Here is a 23960-nt window from a genome sequence, read left to right as displayed (position 1 = left end):
ATTGTTTTAAGAAAGAGGTAAATTACCCATAATAACATACATACTGCACTTTACACAAATATCGTATGAGATATTTTTAAAAAAAATACTATATGGTTTTATATCCTTTTTATCACTTAAAATAGGTTGACGTAATTCTTTCGTAGTTGTTGACTTTTCTAAATTTTCTTATATCAATTTAAATCTATATTAATATTTTTGAAGTACATTTTGTGTTATGCTCTTTAAGTTTTGTTTATTTTTATTTTTTTATAACATTAACCCCTAAAAAATTCCAAAAATAACATTGCACAGAAACTCAATTACTAAAATTTCTTAAATCGACCAAAATTTGTTATATTTATTGCCATAAAATCTTGACAACATTTGTACATTTCGATTTTCCCAAAAACTACTCTACCCATTAAAGTTTTATTCCCATAAAATATCCAAAACTATCTTCAGAGATGGTATAATCTCTCAAATTTAAATGATACAACCGATTTTCTATAACAAAAAATTATAATCCCCATAATTATTTTAATATTAATAAAGTTTTTAAAAACGAGAACCCAAATTTCGAATGATTAGAAAACCAATATTTCCAAATATTTAACTTTAGCAAGAAGAAATACATTTAATTCAGTATAAATCGTCTTGAGAAACAGAATATTGTTCCGCAATAATATAAACAACTAAACTAGAAAAACACTTAAATTTCTTTTTTATTGCTCTAGATCTTAAGCTTGCTCACCAATTTTTACAAGATTTTCTATCAAACCTAATTCTAGCCTTAGGTTACTCTATAAATAATCTTAAGACCAAAAATGCACCAACTCATAAGAAACTTTACCTTTCAAACAAATCTTATATACACCTTCAATGGACAAATCTTTTTACTCTATATTATTTTGTTTCTGCAATTTAGATCATTACTGCTTTTTAGACTCAACTCAATATTAACACTTTTTTTTTCCTATTCTAATAGCTGAAGAAAGGTATGTGAGACGAAGGTTAATAGCAAACAAACAATTTTTTTAAGGTACGTTGACTTTTGATTTTGGGGAGCTAAATTATTTGAACAAATGTTTTTTTTATGGTATGATCACTTTTTATTTTTTACCAACACAAGTCCCTTCCATGATTGTACTCTAAATTGGTTTCTTGTTTTCTTTGTAGGTAAGTGAAGAAAACGGAAAAGAGACGAAGGAATAGATAAAATTAAATATTGTATCGCTTTTTTCTTTTTCAATAATCTTATATTCTGTACTTTTGTCTAATTAACTAAGAATTTGGTTTCTTCATTATAATTTTTAAGGTAATTTATAATTTAGCAATTTAATAAATTGTGTGCTTTTAATAATTGACAAATTCAAACAATTGACTATGCATTTATTCCACATTTTAAACCAGTTAAATCTATATTAACATTTTTGAATTACATTTTATGTTTAACCATTTTAGTTTTTCTTATGTAAATTTTAATTTACAATCTTAATCCTACAAAATTACACAAAAATAAATAAGTGACATATGATAAATCGACCAAAATCAATAAAGTTATGTTCCCATAAATTATTTTGAATTAAATGCTCTTTTACTTTTAAAAACTAAGAAAGATTTATTGTATCTATATTAAAAAAAAAATGAAATACATTTGGTGTTTTACCCTTTAAGTTATATTTATTTAAAACTTAATTTCTAAAACAATTGCACAAAAAAACAAAATCAATTAGATTACTAAAATGTCTCTACCGATTTGGTCTATAATTTCCTAAAACAATTTATATATTTAGAAATTTATTACACTTAATAACATATAACAAAAATATATATACAATATTTTTTTACCTTTAAAAACTCTAATATTCAATAATAACTATACTGTTTGATTTGAACAATTAAAATCTTTAATGGTTATAAATATGCTGATAAAAAATATAAACATAACTATTTCACGGGTTAAATCTAATAGATTGGAGTATTTATAATATAATTTAACCCACACTTTTAAAGAAATAACTCTTTCACAGGTTAAATTTAAAAAACATTAAACTTACGGGTTAAATTTAAAAATACTAAAAAATATAAGAATGTAAGAATAGTTTTTTTTCACGGGTTAAATCTAAAAAGCACTAAAATTTTAAATTTTGATAACAATAAGAAAAAATTCGATAATGTTAAAATGTAACATTATTATAAATAAAAGTAAATAATTGTCCTGTCATGTCTACGGTATACAGCTGGTCAAATTTTAGAATTAACAATCAAAATATAATTATACAATCTTAAACACTAAACAAACAAAAAACAAAATTAATAAATAAATACAATTTTTTTAAAAATTAGTTTTTTGTTATAAAAATATTATTCTGCAGTAGTGTACCGTGGATTAAAATCTAGTAAATTATATATATCCCAAAACTAAAAATTCCATCCAATAATTGAGCCCGTTCTATAGTTCTCTAAGCGTTTAAAGAAAATTCCCACTATCTAACGACCCAAAGCCCAAATACGCGTATAAAAAGCCCATTATCTTCATAGACCAAAGATACTAACTTTCTCTCCGTGCTTTGGCGTCTGCCGTCTCCATTGATTTTTTCTCTCCGTGTCTCTCTCTCTTCAAAAAAATAACAAAATCCGACTGAGACTGACCGTGAAACTTTCTCTCACTATCGTCGCGAAGAAGACACCATCATCAAATCGAATCGAATCGAATCGAATCGAATTCAGATAACACAATTTCGCCATGGATAACTCAGCTCCAGATTCGTTATCCAGATCGGAAACCGCCGTAACCTACGATTCACCTTATCCACTCTACGCCATGGCTTTCTCATCTCTCCGCGCCGCCAACACTTCCTCCGGCCACAGAATCGCCGTCGGGAGCTTCCTCGAAGATTACAACAACCGCATCGACATCCTCTCTTTCGATTCCGATTCCATGACCGTGAAGCCTCTCCCGAATCTCTCCTTCGAGCATCCTTATCCTCCTACGAAGCTAATGTTCAGTCCTCCTTCCCTCCGTCGTCCTTCATCCGGAGATCTACTCGCCTCTTCCGGCGATTTCCTCCGTCTCTGGGAGATTAACGAAGATTCTTCCACCGTTGAGCCTATCTCGGTTCTCAACAACAGCAAAACGAGTGAGTTCTGTGCGCCGTTGACCTCTTTTGATTGGAACGATGTTGAGCCGAAACGGCTCGGGACTTGTAGTATCGATACGACTTGTACGATTTGGGATATTGAGAAGTGTGTTGTCGAGACTCAGCTCATAGCTCATGATAAAGAGGTTCATGACATTGCTTGGGGAGAAGCTAGGGTTTTCGCATCCGTCTCTGCTGATGGATCCGTTAGGATCTTCGATTTACGCGATAAGGAACATTCTACGATCATCTACGAGAGTCCTCAGCCTGATACGCCTCTGTTAAGACTCGCTTGGAACAAGCAAGATCTTAGATACATGGCTACGATTTTGATGGATTCTAATAAGGTTGTGATACTTGATATTCGTTCGCCTACGATGCCTGTTGCGGAGCTTGAACGTCACCAGGCTAGTGTTAATGCTATAGCTTGGGCGCCACAGAGCTGTAAGCATATTTGCTCTGGTGGTGATGATACGCAGGCTCTTATTTGGGAGCTTCCCACTGTAGCTGGACCTAATGGGATTGATCCCATGTCGGTTTATTCGGCTGGTTCGGAGATTAACCAGTTGCAGTGGTCCTCTTCGCAGCCTGATTGGATTGGCATTGCTTTCGCTAACAAAATGCAGCTCCTTAGAGTTTGAGGTTCGAGTTTCTGATTCGCTACATAACTGTGAAATAGATGAGTATTGGTTTAGGTCGTGCTGCATTTGCCATTATAGATAGTCGTGTAGCTAATAAATGTGGTTTTAGGGATTCTTGATGCAACACTTATTTGACACAAATAGGGTTTAGGTTGACTATTAACCATTTATTTGTTATGCATATATTAATCACACTTTGTAGTACAAAACTACGGTGTCCAATAGATCTTGTTAGCAACAGATTCCACAGTTGCTGTAATGGGTGATAGTGTACTTATCATGTATTGTCTCCTACCTAAGTTAATGTATGATATGATGAATTACTTACTGGTAACAAATAAAAATGCCGGTTAGGGTTTACCAAGGATCTGAGAATTGTTTCCGGATAACTCTCTTGTATATGTGCTTATAGATTGCACAATAACATTGCATATTTATGTACACACATATGCAACCTACATTTGCTAATAATTACTATCCAATTCACTTGATGTGTCAGGTGCAGATGTGAAGTGCTTTAGCATAGACCTGTATAATCGTCAGGTTCGTAAGATAATAGGTTTGGTGCATGCCCACGCTCGCTTCTTGCTCCGCAATGCCTCTGTATTTATTCTGATTGTAACTAAAAACTGTATTCATTTGATGAACCAAATGCTACTATTATGATGTTATTATCTCTGTTTGTGTATAAACCCGACCAGAATATTATATTTGCGGTGCAATGCAATCTGTCTTACTCTGTTGGACATTTTTAAGATAAAGCGGTTTTTCTAAACAAAGCTACTGTGGTTTGTTTTGTCGGAATTATAACTATTGTTTAAGCTGTGTATTATATATACATAGGTGCCAACTTGGGATGTCTCATTTTAAATTGTTACTGGTGACAAAATATGTGAAAGTTCCAATATATGTTTATGTCTTGTCTATTTTCGAACTTCTGAGAGAGGTTGATTTATGTTGTAAAATTAATTACAATGTGAGTTTGAATTAAATTTGCATATTTCAACACAAAGCTTTGAACTGAATTCCAATGGAGACTTGTTTGCATATTTGACACAAATATTGTAAAACCTCTACACATGAGTTCTTAACTTCTTATAAATAAAATCAAAATTCTCAACCTTAATAACTTTTTTTTTTTAAATGAGAGAGAATTGACTTTAAAAATTCTTTAGTTTAATAATCCCCACTAAAAATATATGAATCCTATATTTTTTTAAAGTGTATCAATCAATAAAAGCAAATTTTACTTTTTATCATTTGTCTATCAACCATTGCCATACATAGAGGTTTTTGTTTATTCTAATAACCACAAATTGTTAGTTAATATTTTATTTTATAAATTGAGTATATTAGAAAATATATTTTCTAGTGTTGGCCATGAGCATTGATTTGTGAAAGGTGGATACTTATATTTTTCATTCAATATAATAAGTAAATCATTCAATATAATAAGTAAATTATAAAATCTTATGAAGTTTTTAAATTTAAAAAAATATATATAAGCTTAAAATATTATTATTTGACATGTGTCAAGAGGTAAAATATATTTTGATATATGTTGTGATCTTAATCTATATATTTAATTAAAGCTATTTTCATCAGAGTTTCTAAAAAAGAGATTCTTTATTAAAATATTGATAAACAGACAAAAAAACAAGAGAGTGTTGGAGAGAGAAAAGCGTCATTTCAGACCCGTACACCCTCCAAAAGTGTGAATTGCTACATGTACAAACAAAGAGTGTCAATTTAGACATGTACCCTAATACATTTCAAATCTCATACTTGTACTCACAAAATTGAGCCAATTGCACAGTCCACCTTAACATATTTAAGTCAACCGTTAGAGATGTTGACTCAGAATCCACGTGTGTATTGACGTGCCATCGAAAATGCAAAACAACGTTGTTTTGTTATGTTTTCTTCTTAAAAAAAATGTCAAAAATCCACAATCCGGTGGTTCGAACTCAAGACCTCACATGTGTTTAGCATAGGATGTAACCAGTTGATCCCACAACAATTCTCGATCGTATCCTACAAATTTATTCATATAAACCTAAGGTGGCATCCATCGAAATCGAAAAAAATTGTGGGAAATCCACACTCCCGTGGGTTGAACCCGCGTGCTTAGATATACTTAGCGTAGGACATAACCAATTGATCCCACAAGAATTCTCGTTAGTATCCTACAAATTTATCTTTATAAACCTAAAAAAGTTCTAAGTCCCAATTAAATGAAACGTCATCGTTTTGAACTGGGGGAAACTAAAAATCGTAGGGTTCTTCTTCTTCTTCTTCTCTCAAATCCCGATTTGTGTTTCTTTCTTCTACTTCTATGGAATCTGCGACGAGAGAACCGACAAAGATGGACAGGAAAGTTAATAAGCTTGAAGGAGCTTCGATGAAAATGGAAAAAGACTTCAATATTTATGAATCCGAAATTGGCATTTTGACAATTGATACTCGTGTATGTGAGGCTGTGGCTGAGAAGGAGGTTGGAGAGTTGAAAATGCAGCTTCGTAGCTTGACGAACATCGTAGTGTTTGCTTTGGTGATGATTTTCTTCTTTAGGTTTATCTTTTGAATTTAGTTTTAGTATATGTATGATGTAAGGACTTATGTGTTGTAGTGAATGAATGATGTATGATGTTGTATTGAATGAATGATCATATTGCTTTAAAAAAAAAACTCATTAGACATATGGCATTGATGAAAACATGTTAATAATCTTGTCTTAAACCAAGTTTTAAGAAATCTCCATAACAAGGCACAAAAAGAAAAACAAAAAACATACCATAAGTCCCATAACAAGCATACAAGCTTACAAATTATAAGTTAGTCTTGTGTTGCTTGTGTTGCTTGTGTTGTTTGTGTTGCTTGACTTCCTTCACTTGCTTGATTTCCTTGAGTTCTTTGAGTTGCAATTGATGGCTGCTTCTTCTTCCTTGGTGTCTTCCTTGGTGGTTTGTATCTCTCGACTCCAGCATTAGAACACTTTAATTTGTTGTGTCCAGGGTAATCACATAGACTACAATGCATGATCCTATTCTCTCTACTAAGCTTCTTCTTCTTTTTTGTAGGAGACTCATGCCTTGCTTTCTTCTTCTTCAGCTTTGGTTTCTTACCTTTCCTGTTTTCAATCTGTTCAACTAAAGCAGCAGGTGGCACCACAACAGAACCAGATCTGTGCCAAAACAACATACCATTAACTGGTGCAATCGAGTCACTATAAATACATTGCTGCCTCGAGTTCAAATACCAGTCGATAATGTAATCTTCAAGATTAAGCTTCTTCTCGGTGACCACACGTAGAGCATGGCGACATGGAATTCCACTCATATCCCATCTTCTACAAATACATGTCCTCAGCCTAAGATTCACACTATAGCTAACACCACACTCACGAACATCGAATCTACCTTCTCCACCTGGGACAAATGAGCAGTACTTTATGTTCTTAGCTTCTTCTTCTAAGATCTCTTTTGCCCTCTCAGTGATTCGACCTTTATACTGACTGGCCGCAGTTTTCCTCAAATTAATATGCACCATGGTTCTTCTCCTAATAGTCTCCAACATCTCAACCATTGGTATATCTTTCTGGATCTATGGAATTGTTGAACGACTATTATATGTTGTTGTGAACATCAACACATTTGGCTGTCGGTGAACAGAAAGCTAGGCTGCAATTCTTCGGATTTCTCTGCATAATGGCATCATATAATCGGATATCATAGTTCCTTGCATTTTCCAAATTTGCTTCATATTCAGCCACTGTGTAGCTTTCTGCAACTCGCCAAAACAGAGTCTTCACTTCATTTTGATTAGAGAAAACCTTCTTCAAGTTACCATAGATGTGCCTAGCACACATCCTATGTTCAATATGAGGCAACACCTTGTCTACTGCATTTAACAAGCCCTACAAATGAAAAATAACATCTTAGATCAGATTCAAATATCAAAGGCCAATAAAATGTAAATGAAATTAGAACAATAACTTACCTTTTGTTTATCAGAAATAACTGTGAATCCTTGACCCTCTTGCAGATGAAAATCATCTTTTAGCTTACTTATGAACCATGTCCAGTTCTCCTCATCCTCAACATCAACAACAGCCCAAGCAATGGGATACAAGCCATTATTGGCGTCCCTTCCAACAGCAGCTAACAATTGCCCTTTAAATGTATACTTGAGAAAACAGCCATTTATACCAAATATGGGTCGACACCACATTGACCATAACTTGCGGATCACATCAAAACATACATAGAACCTTCGGAATAGTTCTGATCCATCATCACCAATGATAGTGCCTAACTCCACAGTGGAGTTAGGATTAGTCCTACAAAAATATAAAAATGTGTTAGAATATGGAATCTAACTCCAGAGTGGAGTTAGGATTAGTCCTACAAAAATATAAAAATGTGTTAACATATGGAAACAATCATAAAAATTTGTTAGAATATAGACACAATCATTAACAAAAATAACTTACGCAAGCATTGCATCTTTGTAATCTCTAAGCCTAGAGAACTGCTCTAAATGGTCACGGTGAATAATTCTATTACTTTTTTCTTCGCCTTCTTGCATACATCAGGAGTGATCATAATATTGAACCTCTTTTGGACCTCATATTGTATAGCTTTTGGTGAATAATCAGGATTACTCCTTATCTCATCCATAAACATCTTTGCCACCACAGCCGACTTAAGTAACCTACAATACCCATCAGGAGTGCAATTGTGACCATCTTCATATGTATTAAGAACCCACTTGCCAATGGGGTTATGAAACGAACAGTAACACCTCCAATGACAACCATCCATTGAACAAACGCTCCATTTTTTTCTTTCCCCCATATATCAAGCTTAATGTTGTATCCTCCCTTCAGAGCATAATCTATCACTCTTTGAAATCTTCTAGAGTGTCAAACACTTGTTTGAACTGTAGCTGACCACTACCTTTTTTGAATCTTACAAACTTCTCTCCCCCACCTTCATCATCTGAGTTTGGAGGTGTGTCATGGTAGTCAAAATTCAGATCTTCATCAAGAAAAGAGGCTACATTCCTCTCAACTCGAATCTCTGCATCACAAGGCTCAGTAATCTCCACATCATGAGGATGCTCTGACGAGTTAACCATATATACATCAACGACACCAACCCAGCTGGCCGCATCACACATCTATGTAAAACTCATATCCGAATTACACAACCTCTTATGTTCCTTATGTTCCTCAAATGGTAACTTATACCACAGCATCTGCCCATAAATTCCTTCTCCTCTAAACTCATTCGACAGCTTAACAAAGAACTCTTTCGGATTACATGTTATAGTTATCGACTCTAAACCTTCGAGATAAGCATTGTTACCTCTATAATCTTTTGCCCAGTATCCTCCCTTGTAGACATTGAATTTCACTTTGGTATCACTACATCATGAAATCTAAGATCAAAACCTTAAAATAAAAGCTAAATTGAAATCAGACTTTGAAATCTACTTTGATTTACCTTATCTCTTCGTTTCGTCCCATTCTTTCCTCTCTCCATTCGAATTGATCACCTTCTTCGTCCATCTTCGTCGGTTCTCTCGTCGCAGATTCCGGAGAAGTAGAAGGAAGAAACACAAATCGGGATTTGAGAGAAGAAGAAGAACAAGAAGAACCCTACGATTTTTAATTTTCCCCCAATTCAAAACGACGACGTTTCATTTAATTGGGACTTAGATCTTTTTTAGGTTTATAAAGATAAATTTGTAGGATACTAATGAGAATTGTTGTGGGATCAATTGGTTACGTCCTACGCTAAGTATATCTAAGCACGCGGGTTCGACCCATGGGAGTGTGGATTTCCCACAATTTTTTTTGATTTTGATGGATGTCACCTTACGTTTATATGAATAAATTTGTAGAATACTATCGAGAATTGATGTGGGATCAATTGGTTACGTCCTATGCTAAACACATGTGAGGTCTTAAGTTCGAACCACCGGATTGTGGATTTTTGACATTTTTTTGGGAAGAAAACATAACAAAACGACGTCGTTTTGTATTTTCGATGGCATGTCAATACACACGTGGATTCTGAGTCAGTATCTCTAACAGTTGACTTAAATCCGTTAACGAGGACTGTGCAATTGGCTCAATTTTGTGAGTACAGGTATGAGATTTGAAATGTATTAGGGTACATGTCTAAATTGGTACTCTTTGTTTGTACAGGCAGCAATTCGCACTTTTGGGGGTGTACGGGTATGAAATGGCCCTTTTCCCCTAAACTAACACACGGTTTCATTTTCAACATTGGCGATTTTCCTTCCTAATTGGCCTACTCACTAATATTCTCTCCGGTCTCCGAGTTGCATATGTGTCGTCTTCAGTATCGATTTGTTGCCAGTATAAGAATGTTGAACCCTAATTTGGTATATTCCCGCTTGATTAAAAACTTATTCAGTCACTAGTGTTTTGGTTGATCAACTTCTATAGTACTTGTAGTTTGAATCAGCGACATTGTCTCTTAAGTTTGAAATTTATTTTCAACTACCAACGGAGCAGTGAATTAGGGATTTTCTTTAAACGCGATTGATATACTGTTCTTAGGTTATTCCTAGACTATTGGTTGTTGAAATATGGTGTTCATAGGTTATTCCTAGATGTTTCCATTATATTAGATTTTTTTTTCTTTCGTGTCTGTTACTTTCTGTTTTGTCAATGACTCTGACAATTGAGTGGTCAGCCGCCACAGTTTAGTTGATTGTTAGAGTTTTAGATTATTAGCTTGAATGGGTACTTCAAGTATATATTTGACTCTCTCTCTGGAATGTTTTATGCAGTATAGTTTGGTTTTGCTTTTGGAAATCTCTTCAATATCTTGTGGTGATTTCTCTTTAGGGTAAGGTTTTTGAGTTTTTGGTGTTTCAGAGTTGGTGTGGTTTTGGTTTACAAAAGCTAAAGAGTGTCGTTTGAATTGCTTATGAGTTCATTCAGATGGAGAGCTTCTTAGAATTGGATAAGGTTTCTTGTGGTGTTTGTGATGCTAAATTTGAAGGATTCAACGGGTTGTGAGATTCAAATTTGGGTTTTGAACTTCTTTTGTCATGACTGTTTAAATGCTTCAAATGATTTACTTTTGCTTCGTAAATTTCTCAAAGAAAGTGTGCTTTATATGAACTTTATAGTCTATGCTGTGTATTGATGATTTTGGCGTGCAGAACACAATGGATCAGTCTATGATTACATTGCCTCCTACTAAGTTTGGGGAAGAAGATTGCAAGATATGGGGATCAATCAACAATCATTCAAAAAATTTATACTTGAAGACTGTTAAAGAAATCCTCTCTCACTCGTTATTCAGTAAGCTGGAAAATACTTTTCTTGGCCCGATCATCAAAGAGGGTTTAAGAAAAGCAGGTGGTAATCAAAAAGGTGATGGCTTGGGTTTTTCTGGGCAGCTGGTTCACTTTCTGGTAGTAAGACAGATTGTGTCGTCAAGGGAAGACGAGATTTGGTTTTGCATCAACAACAAGCCGATGAGATTCTCATTGATTGAGTTTCATCTTGTCACTGGATTACCATGTTGGATAAAAGAAGATGAAGTCCCAGTAGATTTTGAGTGTGATTGGCCTTTATTTTTGCCTGACAAACGCTACAATGTGGATGATTTGATAGCACAATTGAAGGTCTTGGGTGAGGATGATGAGGAAAGCAAGCTACGGCTTGCTATGTTGATTGTTTTTTTGACCATCTTCATGTTGCCATATGGCATTACAAAGTACAAGATTCCAAAGGAGTATTTGGCCATTGCGAAAAAGAATATCCATGTGTATCCCTGGGGAAAAGACTCATTTGACATTCTGGTGTCATCGGTAAAATCCTTTACCGATGAAGATCTTAAGAAGATTGATCTTAAAGGGTTTCCCATGGCATTGCAGCTATGGATGTTAGCATCCGTGTCAGAATTAGAAGAGCCATATGCTTGGCCTGATAAGAAATCAGATCGTTTTCCTGTTTGTGCGAGGTATTCATCTACTGTTCAGCCTTCTTATGATCAAATCATGAGTATGGAAGAAGATCTTAAGGTAATCAGTGTTCTTGGTGATTCAAATGAAGAAGAAGATGAGGATGTTGCACTTGTTGAAGAGTGGTTACGTATTCTCTGAATTAGATTGGGAGAGAGGTTATGCACTTGCTCAGCACCAAGAAGATCAGGAAGTTGAGATTGGTGATTGGTTAGACGCAGACTATGCAGATGTGGTTGAAACACAGACGCTGAACACAGACGCAGATGCAGAGGATAGCAATTTAGATGAGTCGCAGACGCTGAACAAAGATCGATTTGTTGAAGATCAGGAAGTTGAGATTGGTGATCAGTCAGACGCAGACTATGCAGATGGTTGAAACGCAGACGCTGAACACAGACGCAAATGCAGAGGATAGCGATTTGGATGAGACAGATGCAGAGGATAGCGATTTGGATGAGCCGCAGATGCTGAACAAAGATCAAGGATTTTTTGAAGGATTTCAACAACTGAGTTTTCAAGATGATGAACCTTCTGCCAGCACAGTATTACCCATCACACCACCCAAAAGATCTTGCTACGGACGCGTGCTTAAAGCAACAAAAATATTCTCTCCCACTAGACATGCGAAGAAATCTCAAAGGAACTGTAGGAAACATCATTGGAAACTCATGAGATCAAATGAAAACGTGCTTGCTTTCTTTACTTCTTTCTTTCATTATTGGACATGGCTTGCTTTCTTTATTCTTCTGTTTTATCTGTAAACTTATTCGTTCTCCTTCTTACATTCTACTTTGATTCAGACTTATTCGATTGATTAGGATTGAACGAAAATAAAAGTGTTATTGATCAGGATTATTGAAGAGTATTAATCAAGCTACAAGACTTCAGAATATGGCTGCAGGACTTCATAAATTATGCTGCCAGACTTCATAAATTATGCAGCCAGACTTCATGGAATAATCATAAATTATGCAGCCAGACTTCATAAATTGGTCAACAGAGTGCCAAGTTGCAGATACAAACCACATACGTGTTCACCAAAAAACATGATCATATGTAAATAGCACTAACATCCAAGATCCAAGATTCAGCCTTGTGCCAAGTTGCAAATACAAACCACATACATGTTCACCAAAAAACATGATCATATGTAAATAGCACTAACATCCAAGATCCAAGATTCAGCCTTATTCGATTGATCAGGATTAAACGAAAATAAAAGTGTTACTGATCAAGATTATTGAAGAATATTAATCAAGCTACAAGGCTTCAGAATATGGTTGTAGGACTTCATATATTATGCTGCAAGACTTCATAAATTATGCAGCCAGATTTCATGGAATAGTCATAAATTATGCAGCCAGACTTCATAAATTGATCAACAGAGTGCCAAGTTGCAGATACAAACCACATACGTGTTCACTAAAAAATATGATCATATGTAAATAGCACTAACATCGAAGATCCAAGATTCTTCACTAACATATGTTAATTCATCTCCATGTCATCATTTTCTTGCAGAGATAATGTTTCAAGACTCTTGCAATGCATTTAGATAAATATCTTGTCAATATTTGTCATTCAGATAAATTTTATCCAAATTTGAATATAGGTGAATATAGAGTGGTATAAATGGCCATGAAATCTAAAATAGCGCAGATGCCAATAATCTTTGCAATCCACAATGCTCTCGAACACTTAAATCCAAGCGAAGGTGAATGCTGAACTTTTTGGCCATTTTAACAAGACTGCAATGATCAAAAATTTGCTCCCATTCATTACATTTGTTAACTGAAGGAATGTCATTTTGCTTACTAAAATGATATTCCTTACAGTCGTGGACAATGCTATTTTTGGCCATCCTTTCACCTCTTCTTCATCAAACCACACAAAGTAGTTGCAATAACTTGTTTCCTCTACTACATTAAAATAATAACTAATTTTTTTGTCACAATGAGTTATTGACACTTGTTACTGATTATTGTGTTTTGTTTATTCTAATAACCACAAAAATATAAAAGTTAAAAGTACTTTCCAAACCAACTATTATAATTTGTTTCATCAATTTACAAATTGGTTCAGCAAATCGGGCACCCCTAGCCAGTTACTTAAACATTGATTATGAAACGCATGTTGGCATGAGATATCAGCTACAAATATTCGCCAGAGTTGAATTCTTCAAAACATATTGCACACTTTTTGTTGAAGACAACGTCCATTGAGACGTTGTCATCTTTAAATTTTAAAATTACACTTACATTGAGATAGTTGTTTATAAGCTTATAGTGCATGTTTTTGGTAAGCTGATATGATATGCATTGACTTGAGAAGTTTCATAATCTAAATAGATTTCAAAATTTGTTTATTGCGCTAAGAGCTTATCAAAATAATTAAAACTAAAACAATAATTGCAACTATATACTATTAATCTTAATTTTATGTCTTTGCGTTAACTAATATCAATAACAAGTTCGTTATATCTTTAAAATAGTTGTATTAATATTTTGCATTATGTTTGCTCAAATTGTCTTACCATTTGCTCAAGATTTTCTTAATTAATTGCATAAATGTTATTACTTCGATAATGTCGAACGTAAAAATCTTAGTATATGCCATATATATGCTTCTTCTTCTTCTTCTTAAAATCAAGATTCTAAAACTTGGTTGGATATTTCAAACTATTTTAGATGTATATCTATATATATTAGATGGGTCATGTGAGCTTACATCTGAGCCAAATCCGGCCGAACGAATGTATTTTAGTATTGTGATTCAAGTTTTTTGGTTCGGTTTGATACAGTCAATCGATTATATTTGAAACTTTGTTTTTTTCAAAAGTAATTCAAATTTATACATTTTCAGTATAAAATAAAGTTTGTGTTAATTCTAAAATAGACTAAAATGTAATGTTGGGATCTCATGGTCAAAGAGGAAGTCCTTTGTCGGGGGAGTTTGGATACTAAGAGATGAAAAATGTGAGGTTTTGCTTCACAGTTTAAGAGCTTTCCCTTCAATATCATCAAAGGAGGAGGGTATTTTAGTATTGTGATTCAAGTTTTTTGGTTCGGTTTGATACAATCAATCGATTATATTTGAAACTTTGTTTTTTCAAAAGTAATTCAAATTTATACATTTTCAGTATAAAATAAAGTTTGTGTTAATTCTAAAATAGACTAAAATGTAATGTTGGGATCTCATGGTCAAAGAGGAAGTCCTTTGTCGGGGGAGTTTGGATACTAAGAGATGAAAAATGTGAGGTTTTGCTTCACAGTTTAAGAGCTTTCCCTTCAATATCATCAAAGGAGGAGGGTAATTTTATTTGTGTGATTTGGGCAATTGAAAGCATAAATAGTCATAACTTGAACCAGATTATTTACGCTATTGAAGATGCAGAGTTACTTGGGACAGTTCTAAAACCAAATTTTTGACCTTCCTTTAGATACCAAGCGGCTGAATTTTGGAGAGTTTTGGGATTGTTTTGATAAAGGAGACTGTTTTTAGATAATCATCAGCAAACAGAGGAGGTAGTCTTACTGTGAACAGTGTCACTTCCGATTGTCGATCGCAGCCTTATGTTGCATCTCAACATCCAACTTGGCTTAATAGATTATTCGAAGACGAGAGAGTTTAGCCATATGTTCCTCTGCTTTTGTGTAGCTTTTTTGGGAGTATTTTTTGGTATAGGTCTGATTTCAAATATGTGCTAATGGTAGTAATTGTACATTGGATCTGTCGAGAATAGTTTTCTCTCGACTTTGTAATAATGTTGGTCTTTTTGACTTGATGAATATATAAAAACAGATGACAAAAAAAAGCGTTAATTCTAAAGCGGATTGGTATGTTCATGTACACCCACATTTTATATTTTGGGTTTGAATGGTAACAACAGTTGGAGCGAACAAATCCATCAGTGGTTTGGTCTGTTTAACGCTCCAACCGCCACCTCTCTTAATGGGTCTCATGTCCATTCCCAGTCCATGAGCTCACTTTTCTTAGAAGGCTCCACGTCCATTTCCGGTCCATGAGTCCATCCATATCCGACAATCAGTTTGCTACGTTCGGGGGATTTAAAGACTTGCTTACCATCCCTACAAATCATCACATGATCTTTCTATATGTTTTATCTTCACTCGTATAGTTTCGACAATCACTTTCTGGAAGATCATCTATCCTGATACTATTCCAGCATAAGCACGCTTAACTCTGGAGTTTTCTCAATGACCCTTGACCAGAAAGATAATTGCACTGCGGTGACATAGGTGGTCAATCAATTCTTTTAAATCTCTCCACAAACCAGAGTATTACAATCCGCCTCAAAAATAGGACAGACAACAAACCGTCACAGACCAATTCAATTTATACATAAAACGGTTTACAGTTGGTACATAGCGGTTATCTTTCTATTTTCTTTGGACTATATAACTGCAGATTTTTCTTAATAAATAGTAAATAGAAAAATGATCTAATTTGCTTATAGATTTTTCCGGTGTGACAGCGGTTACCATTCAAACCCTTTTGTATGTATTAAAGAAAAAAGAGAAAAAGATAATAAGAAGACGATGCGTAGTTGGACTCCGAATTTGCAATTGTAGTTTTCCTGTAATCCAAACGGCGCACTGTTTTTAAAATTCACAGCAGAGACAAAAAAAAAAACCGAAATAAAAAAGACGAGCCAAGATTTGTATCTTCGTCGTCTCCGATGCTCAGCTCCATCACCGACGACAAGCCTGTCGCTTCAACTTGGCTCACCCGTCTCCGTTTAAACAGAGGACTAACCACCACGGACGATGACGATGCTTCCGGTAATCCACTTACACTCGACGACTTCCTCCGCCGCAACCACCACACCGAAATCACCGGCACTAGTTCCGCCTCCGATTCACCTCCATCTGCTCCAATTCGTTCAGATCCAGAATTAGCTGAGAGTCCATCGGAAGAGCCAAATCCCGGAGAATGGTACGGAGTGATGACCGATGTTCTCTCCGAGCTATTCAATTTCGACGGCGGTGCCGGCTCATCTAAATCCTCCACGATTCAAGGGAAGAAGAAGAAGCTACCTCGGAAACAATCAAACCCTAGGCATTGCTCTTTAGAGACTCCAGAAGAAGACGTTGTTGTTCCTTTAGCAAATCATCAGAAGATCACAGACGCAAATTGCGTCCCTAGCGTTCGTGAATTCGCTACTTCGTCGTCGCGTAGCTCATACAACAAGAAACCTCCGGCGAAAGAGATTAGGGAAAGGAGAAGAAGCGTTGTGGCGGAGGAGGAAGGTGAGGGAGTGGATGAGGAAGAAGAAGAGGAAGGAGAGAAGGATTTAGTTGGGTTCTCGAGGAGTGAAGTGACGGTGATTGATACGAGCTTTAAGGTTTGGAAATCTGAGAAACTTGTTTTCAGGAGGAGGAATGTGTGGAAAGTGAGGGACAAGAAAGGTAAATCAAAGGTTGTTTCTAAGACTAAGAAGATAATGATGAAGAAGAAGAACAAGAAGAAGATGATGAAGAAGAAAAAGAGGAAATGTGATGATGATGTTGATGATGGTCAGATTGCTAAGAAAAGCAAGAAGATGAAGAGTTCATCATCAGTTCCAGACAATGTATGTATTGCTTATTCCATATCTTTAAGTCAAGTGATCCCAATGGCTTTGAATTAGTGTTTTGGATTAGGTCCCTGCAGTAGTGTACATCGACTTTATAAGCCAAGTAACTAAACTTGATTTTTGTTGCTTGTTAGATGCAGTCATTAGTATGACAATACCTTCGGCTAATAACATGTTTCATTACAGCATCTGCGCCATAGCGTCGAGGAGATATATGATGAACCAGAAAGCAGTAATGCCAGCCGACGGCAAGTTCATTTTAGCTGTATCTTGCTTTTAATCTATGGCTCCTACAGTATATTATAGCTAATGGCATATCGTCGTCTCTTAACCAGGTTGCCCTCTAAGCCTAGAAAAGAAGGTTCTTTCGGTATACATACAATGAAGAAGAATAGCGAAGCAGAGGCTCCAGGTTATCGGTCTTTGGCCTAACAGAGCTAGTTAACCAAACCAAGTTTCTCATTTATGTATATGATGATAACTGTTGTATGATTATTATGTAACATTCTTGTTTATGAAAAAATGTATTGCTTTTATCTGATTTAAAGAGAAGTAAGATCTTATTTCAGATTCAATTTCTTTTTTACTGCAAAAGTATACAAAGAGTGGTTGGCCTTATTTTTTTTTTTATGTACACTGACTTCCACAATCTTTGTTTCATTGTTCTCTCAAGAACCCTAACTCCTTACACAGGCAACTGTACGGAGAAAAGAGCTGATTAGTTTCGGTAGTCTACTCGGCGAAAGAGTGTTCATTCAATTGCTCCGTTGGAAGCGGCTCAACCTTCTTGGCTTTCCCGTCTTTCTTTGGGATAATCAGACCGTACCCTCCTTCTTTTCTCTTGTACACTATGTTGATCTCACCTGCCAACCAAAACCATATCGAAATGTAAGTAGTCCTGTCGATCTTCATTTGCGCATTTATTGGAGGAAACAAATAAACATGTCGCTTGCATACCAGTTTCTTCATTTTGGAAGCCGTAGAAGTCATGAGCGACTAATTCCAGCTGCTCAACTGCCTCAGAGACAGTCAATGGTGGCATCTCAAAAGTCTTGGTACGTACAATCTATAGAAAACCACAGGAAAAGTTAAAACATCATCATCATAAGATCAGCAAACACCAAAGATAAGGTAAGTCTGGACCAACCTCCTTGATCAAATCATCCTCTTCTTCTCCTATGCTCGAGTCAGTACTGTCCTCAGCATCCTCCACAACCGGCTCAATCACTGGTTCTCTTACCTTCAATCTGTTGAAACCTTTCATGTGCCTTCCATGGTCAGAGTCCTTCTCCTTGATCTTCCTCAGCTTCCTCTGTATTATCGTTGATACCAAGTCGATACAAGCGTACACCGTCTCAGCATCTTCCTCAGCACGCACAACACCATGCTTCTTTGTAAACAATGTCACCTTTTAAATACATTAACAACTGTGTCAGCTCCTACTATAACAGTTTATGGATTTGGACAGACATAATATACACATAGTTGCCTCATTATCAAAACACCTTGCGTGAAAGAAATGAATTTCAACTAATCAAGACTCAACAAATCGATTAGAATGACATGTTTTACCTCACATCTACGGATCCTAGGTCCTTTCCCGAACTCTCCGCCTCGAACAGAGAGTCTAACGTCAACTTCTCTAACGAGATGACTGTGTTTCTGAACAGATTTCCCAACTTTCTCCTCAACATGCTGCTTGATTGGCTCTGATAACTGTCACAACAATCTCACAATTCACCAAATTGATTGAAGTCAACAAAACTTCAACTACCAAAACCAAAACGTTGAACACATAATATCTACTTGACTAAAGAGTCTCAAGAGTCACGATCTAAAACCCAAAGTTCAAAACTGTCACAATTTTTCTCTTGTTAGATCTATCATAACCCAACACCAAAATCCTAACATCTCCCCCAAAGTTCAAAACTTTTCTAACAACCAATTCTCAAGAATCAAAATCCACATAAATTCAACTTTTTAATTCAAAATCCAATCAAATTTTAATGCTTGTAGTAAGCAGAATCCAAACCTCGAGGTTTTTGCCTTGGATGATCAACTTGACGGAAGCGAGAGGACCGTCCCACGACATTTTCACAGCTAATGAGCTTTTACAGGAACTGGGTTTTACTTGTTTCCGATCATCGTAACATATATGGCCGAGGAAATCTGAACGGAGCTTTTTCGATTCAATCCGGGTTGAGCCCACCATTGAGACCACATTGGAAGAAGATGAGCACGTCGGGGTAGAGATGGATACGAGGCAGTGGTGAAACTTAGTTTGAGAGAAACCTAAGAGTGTCGCCATTTTGAAGAGTGAGAGAGATATTCACAGGACAGATCCTTTTGGTGAGAGAAGTGAAAGAAGAGTGAAGTAGTGAGGAAGGGAAGAGGGAAATATTTGGATAAGGTGAAAAAAAATGGATAAGGATGCTGACTTATGCAAAACGACCAGACTTTGTAATTTTTACGAAGTGAGCCCCTTTTTATTTTCATGTATATAAATTATTTCCTTCTATTTTCAGATTTGTGGAACTAATAAAAGTAAAACTTGGAGAAATTAACAAACATAATACAATTATAAAATTTAGCGGTTTTGAATATTGATTAAATTGATAAAATTCGATAAATCATAATGTAAAATATTATAGAAACTCTTGTGTAAATTGCGCAAATATAAAAATTTCTAAATTTTGTAATCCAGCATTGAATAAATCTAATATATTATTAGTTTTGTGATAAAATAATGAAAAGAGATTCACATTTGTATTTGATAAACTGTCTGCATGACAAAAACATCACTTGTTTGTGAATAATGTTAATGTAAACCACGAACAAATGACATACATCATATATACAACTCACTAATATAGATTATAGGGTGAAATTAGGTTGACCTCTAGTCATATCAAATAGAGAATAGTCTAACATTTACATATTTTGAGAAATCCAAGATGAGAAATAGGCAAAAAATATATTTTCCAAAAACCTTTAAATCTTACATATTTTCATAAATAAATGTTATGTATGTGAAATTCAATAAATTTGTAAAAGAAACCTATAATCGCAAATAAAAGTTAACCAAATTAACTAGTAAACACATATATATATGCAAGCAATTCACACAACTATTGTAAATCTCAACTCATGCAAGTTTGAACGAAGATGTCACGCTATTTGGATATATACTCAAATTTTCATTTTTTCATAAACCTTAAGTAAAATATAATTTATATCTGCATATATAAATGTATTTAATTTCTAGTCATTATATGTCACTAATTGTCAAATTTTATATCATTCTTACTACACTATTTTCCTTCTCATAATTGATTCTAATTTTAAAAAATTATATTACCACTTCTGAGGTTTTTAAAAATATTTTTATTACAGTTGAATAATAGCACATTCATATGTAACTTCAATTTCTATATAATCATATGTTCAAAACATATTATAATTTTTGTGTTATAAAGTATATTAGTTACAGTATTAGAGATTTAACTAATGCGACATTTTACAACAAATTACTAACTGTCTACTATATTATTTATCTCGTGTGTAGTGTACTTCTGAAGTTTTGCAAGCTAAGACAACAGATGCATGTCTTTTAAAACATTTTTTTAACAGCATAAAGTATCATGTATATTTTTGAAAAGAATATGTTAGTCTAATATCTTTAGACACGTACGTAGTTTCACTATAAAATAAAGACCATAAAAAAAAAATTCGGATTTGTATTCAATACATTCTCTTACATCACAAAATAATCATTTGTTTGTAAATAATAAAAATAAAATACAAATAACATTTGTCAAACTAATGAGTTTGGGCTTAGTTAATTTTACTTCTTGTCTTATTATTGGAAAATACACTAATAATAGATTTGACAATCCTAAAAAAATAAATAAACAAGAAAGCTTTATTTCTTCCAAAAATCTGTAAATCTCAAACACTAGAAACACATAAAATAAATATAGTATTGTGAAATTATATGAATTTGCAAGAGAAACCTAGTAAAAAATAGAAAAAAAGATTGCTAACTACACGAAGTATGCGACAACGCATAATCACACATGCCAAATATAATATTGTACTCTCAACTACACGAAGTAGATATATTGCATGACCATATGCATTAACTATATGACGTCATGTGGTTAACACCACAAACATACAATTCTGGTACTCTGGTTAATAGGCTCTGGCGTTGACCAATATTGACCAAAAAAATATTCTAATTTTTTAATGTATACTATTAAAAACCAAAAACATAAATTGCTATATCAAATATTTTCTATATTTTTTTTAAATTAAGACATATTCTATATTATATAACTAAATATTTGGTTTAGATCTTTAATGTATTAATTCTTATACTAATTAGTAATTTTAATTTTGAAGCTAAACTAATAGTTAAATAAAAATTATTAACAATTAATTTGAATACATATATATATATATATATCTATTAATTTTTCAACAGTCAAATATATTGTTTTGCAAAATCATTTTTTTGGATCTTCTATATATTAAAAATAAATATTGTGTGTTTTTGTTGTCTACAATCAAATATATTGCTTTTATTAAATAACAAAAGATCTTGTATTTAAAGAATCTTTAACTGCAATAGAAAAAAAACTAACTGTTATAAGACTGGATGAATTAGCATATATACAATATATTTTTCTATTGCAAAACTTAATAAAATTGAAATTACAAATCATTAATAATTTTTTTAGATATTAAAATTTTTATTTTACCATGAGTATATAATAATTCTAATGATTTTGATATGTATTGGGTTTGGTTCTAAATATTTTTGTTGTAGAAATATTTTTTGTGGTTGAGAATATTAAATAATATTAATTTATATTTAGATAAATTAAGTAAGAAGTCGATGTTTTTAAATTAATAATATTAAAATAAGTAGTTTTCTTATTTGGTTTATTACCACAAGATTATCTGGTTTGAATTAATGTTTTAATATCTTATGAATGATTTTTATTTCAATTTTAGTCTAGTTTTGAAATTGAATCAAAGGTAACTATTATAAGACTAAATGAATGGAATATATATACAGTATTATCTTTATTTTGGATCCATATATGGTTTTAATTATAAAACACCATAAATGATTACTAAATAATTTAATTAAATGTTTTTTATATTGGTTTCTAATATTAAAAACAAAAACAAAAATTGTATATTTTTATTGTTCAACGCCGATTAATATTGGTCAACACCGGATTCTGATGAATGATGTACCAGAATAAGATGGTTGTGATGTTGAGCACATGTCATCATATAGTTGCTATATGTGGTCATACAGTACATATATTTCGTGTAGTTGAATATATATTTTTAAAGTTGACGTAATGTATTGTGATATAGTTTGTGTAGATGATTCCAACGCCGATCAGTTATTATTATTGTAAATAATAATATCATATTGATACGTAATTTTAGTTTATATATAACTGCATCTTTAGAAATTATAGTTTATATATTATATAGAGTGAATTGTTGAAATAGTTAAGATTTGAGTAATATAATCTTTTAAAAAAATGATTGTCTACCTATATACTTATAGAACATAAATGATTTTATAATATACAGTTATACATTGGCACTATACTACTCCAGCTAAGGATTTGTTTATTTATTGATTGAGGGATTCACAGCACTTTGCTCCGTAAGAAGGCACATCCTAAACAAAATATTACAAGTGGTACAATTTTGAATTTTTACCAATCACAATAACTTTTGATCTTTTCTCTTGCAACATTTGTTTCGAAGCAAAATAAACCAGAAGTTTATGCATAAAAAGAATTATTGTAAGCTTGTAAATGTTTTGAAGCTTATTAATATCAACTAGCTTAGCTTTTTCAAACAATAAATTGACAAGTTATTAGCCACATGATTATATACAAATATCTTTAAAGTGGCCTAATTAAAATGAAGAAAAATATCCTACACACTACACAGACTGTAAAGAACGATAAAGAAATAAAAAATATCAAAGTTGGCCACACAAAAAAGGAGAGGACGGAAATATCATTGCAGACAAAAAAATATCTGTTTGAAAAAAAGGATATCGCATGTTTAGTGTAAGTTAGGCCAAAATATCTTTAGATTTTTATTCCTTAAACCAAAAGTCATTAGCTCCACTACTACACACTGGCGCGTAGAGATTTATGTCATCCAACCAAATCGAACATTTTCTTTTTTCTTATACATGTGAGTATGTGACTTGTGAGAAAGAAAAAAAAGAAACCATATATGCTGCTGATATAGTAGAAGTCAATTGTGGTTATCTGCCTGTCTTAATATCATAGGTTCGAGTTAAAGTAGTTTTTAAGTTTTTGTCTCAAGATCATCATGTGCATATATAGTTTATAAATTCAATTTCGCCCCACATTTTGTCTTTGTGATTATTAAACTAAAAGTATTTTCAAAATAGTTGTAGTTTGTCAAAGAAGTAAAGTATTGATAATAGAATCAAAAGCCGGTGTGGTTATGAGTTCAAGTGCAGCTTTGAACTTGCGACTTCAGAAAACCTTTTATACATTTTGCTGACTAAGAAAT

At 33.6% G+C, this 23960-nt stretch overlaps 5 protein-coding genes and 1 pseudogene across 8 annotated transcripts; 4 read left to right on the top strand and 2 right to left on the bottom strand.

Annotated features, from left to right (window-relative positions):
• The first annotated feature begins 2523 nt into the window (after window positions 1-2523).
• LOC104706763 (protein TRANSPARENT TESTA GLABRA 1) lies at window positions 2524-4542 on the top strand. 2 transcript variants are annotated; one of them, XM_010422975.3, is made up of 2 exons: window positions 2524-3764; window positions 4269-4542. In XM_010422975.3, exon 1 carries the CDS (start codon window positions 2729-2731, stop codon window positions 3761-3763), a length of 1035 nt encoding a protein of 344 aa, XP_010421277.1. In that variant the 5' UTR covers window positions 2524-2728; the 3' UTR covers window position 3764; window positions 4269-4542. The 2 variants fall into 2 exon arrangements, with proteins under 2 accessions (XP_010421277.1, XP_010421276.1); XM_010422974.3 differs by having other exon boundaries at window positions 2529-3764; window positions 4263-4542.
• A 2022-nt stretch (window positions 4543-6564) lies between these two features.
• Window positions 6565-9335, bottom strand: LOC147939798 (uncharacterized; annotated as a pseudogene).
• Window positions 9336-10936: 1601 nt separating this feature from the next.
• On the top strand, window positions 10937-11614 carry LOC104709346 (uncharacterized; the record flags this gene model as incomplete). The annotated part of the gene is made up of 1 exon (XM_010425975.3): window positions 10937-11614. A coding segment is annotated over exon 1 (678 nt), but the record flags the coding sequence as incomplete, so codon positions are not given.
• A 60-nt stretch (window positions 11615-11674) lies between these two features.
• On the top strand, window positions 11675-12152 carry LOC147939797 (uncharacterized). The gene is given in 2 exon segments (XM_087461032.1): window positions 11675-11880; window positions 11882-12152. Coding segments are annotated over 2 exon segments (477 nt in total).
• Window positions 12153-16328: 4176 nt separating this feature from the next.
• Window positions 16329-17947, top strand: LOC104709344 (uncharacterized). Of its 3 annotated transcripts, none has more exons than XM_010425974.2 (3): window positions 16329-17369; window positions 17559-17620; window positions 17708-17947. In XM_010425974.2, the coding sequence occupies exons 1-3, from the start codon at window positions 16476-16478 to the stop codon at window positions 17802-17804; spliced, it is 1053 nt and encodes a 350-aa protein (XP_010424276.2). In that variant the 5' UTR covers window positions 16329-16475; the 3' UTR covers window positions 17805-17947. The 3 variants fall into 3 exon arrangements, 1 of the variants encoding a protein (XP_010424276.2); XR_015563628.1 differs by having other exon boundaries at window positions 16335-17369; window positions 17513-17620; XR_015563627.1 differs by having other exon boundaries at window positions 16335-17369; window positions 17507-17620.
• Window positions 17914-20195, bottom strand: LOC104706762 (ribosome-binding factor PSRP1, chloroplastic). Its single transcript, XM_010422973.3, has 5 exons — window positions 19405-20195; window positions 18945-19088; window positions 18520-18780; window positions 18330-18438; window positions 17914-18235 (listed from the first exon to the last, which is right to left on the bottom strand). Exons 1-5 carry the CDS (start codon window positions 19678-19680, stop codon window positions 18105-18107), a joined length of 921 nt encoding a protein of 306 aa, XP_010421275.1. The 5' UTR covers window positions 19681-20195; the 3' UTR covers window positions 17914-18104.
• Between the last annotated feature and the right edge of the window lie 3765 nt (window positions 20196-23960).

This window comes from Camelina sativa, chromosome 8, assembly GCF_030686135.1.
Source record: "Camelina sativa cultivar CO46 ecotype springtype chromosome 8, ASM3068613v1".
NCBI classification, from domain to species: Eukaryota; Viridiplantae; Streptophyta; class Magnoliopsida; order Brassicales; family Brassicaceae; genus Camelina; species Camelina sativa.
Note: the sequence above shows the minus strand (reverse complement) of the source record. Positions and strands in the feature narration are given on the sequence as shown.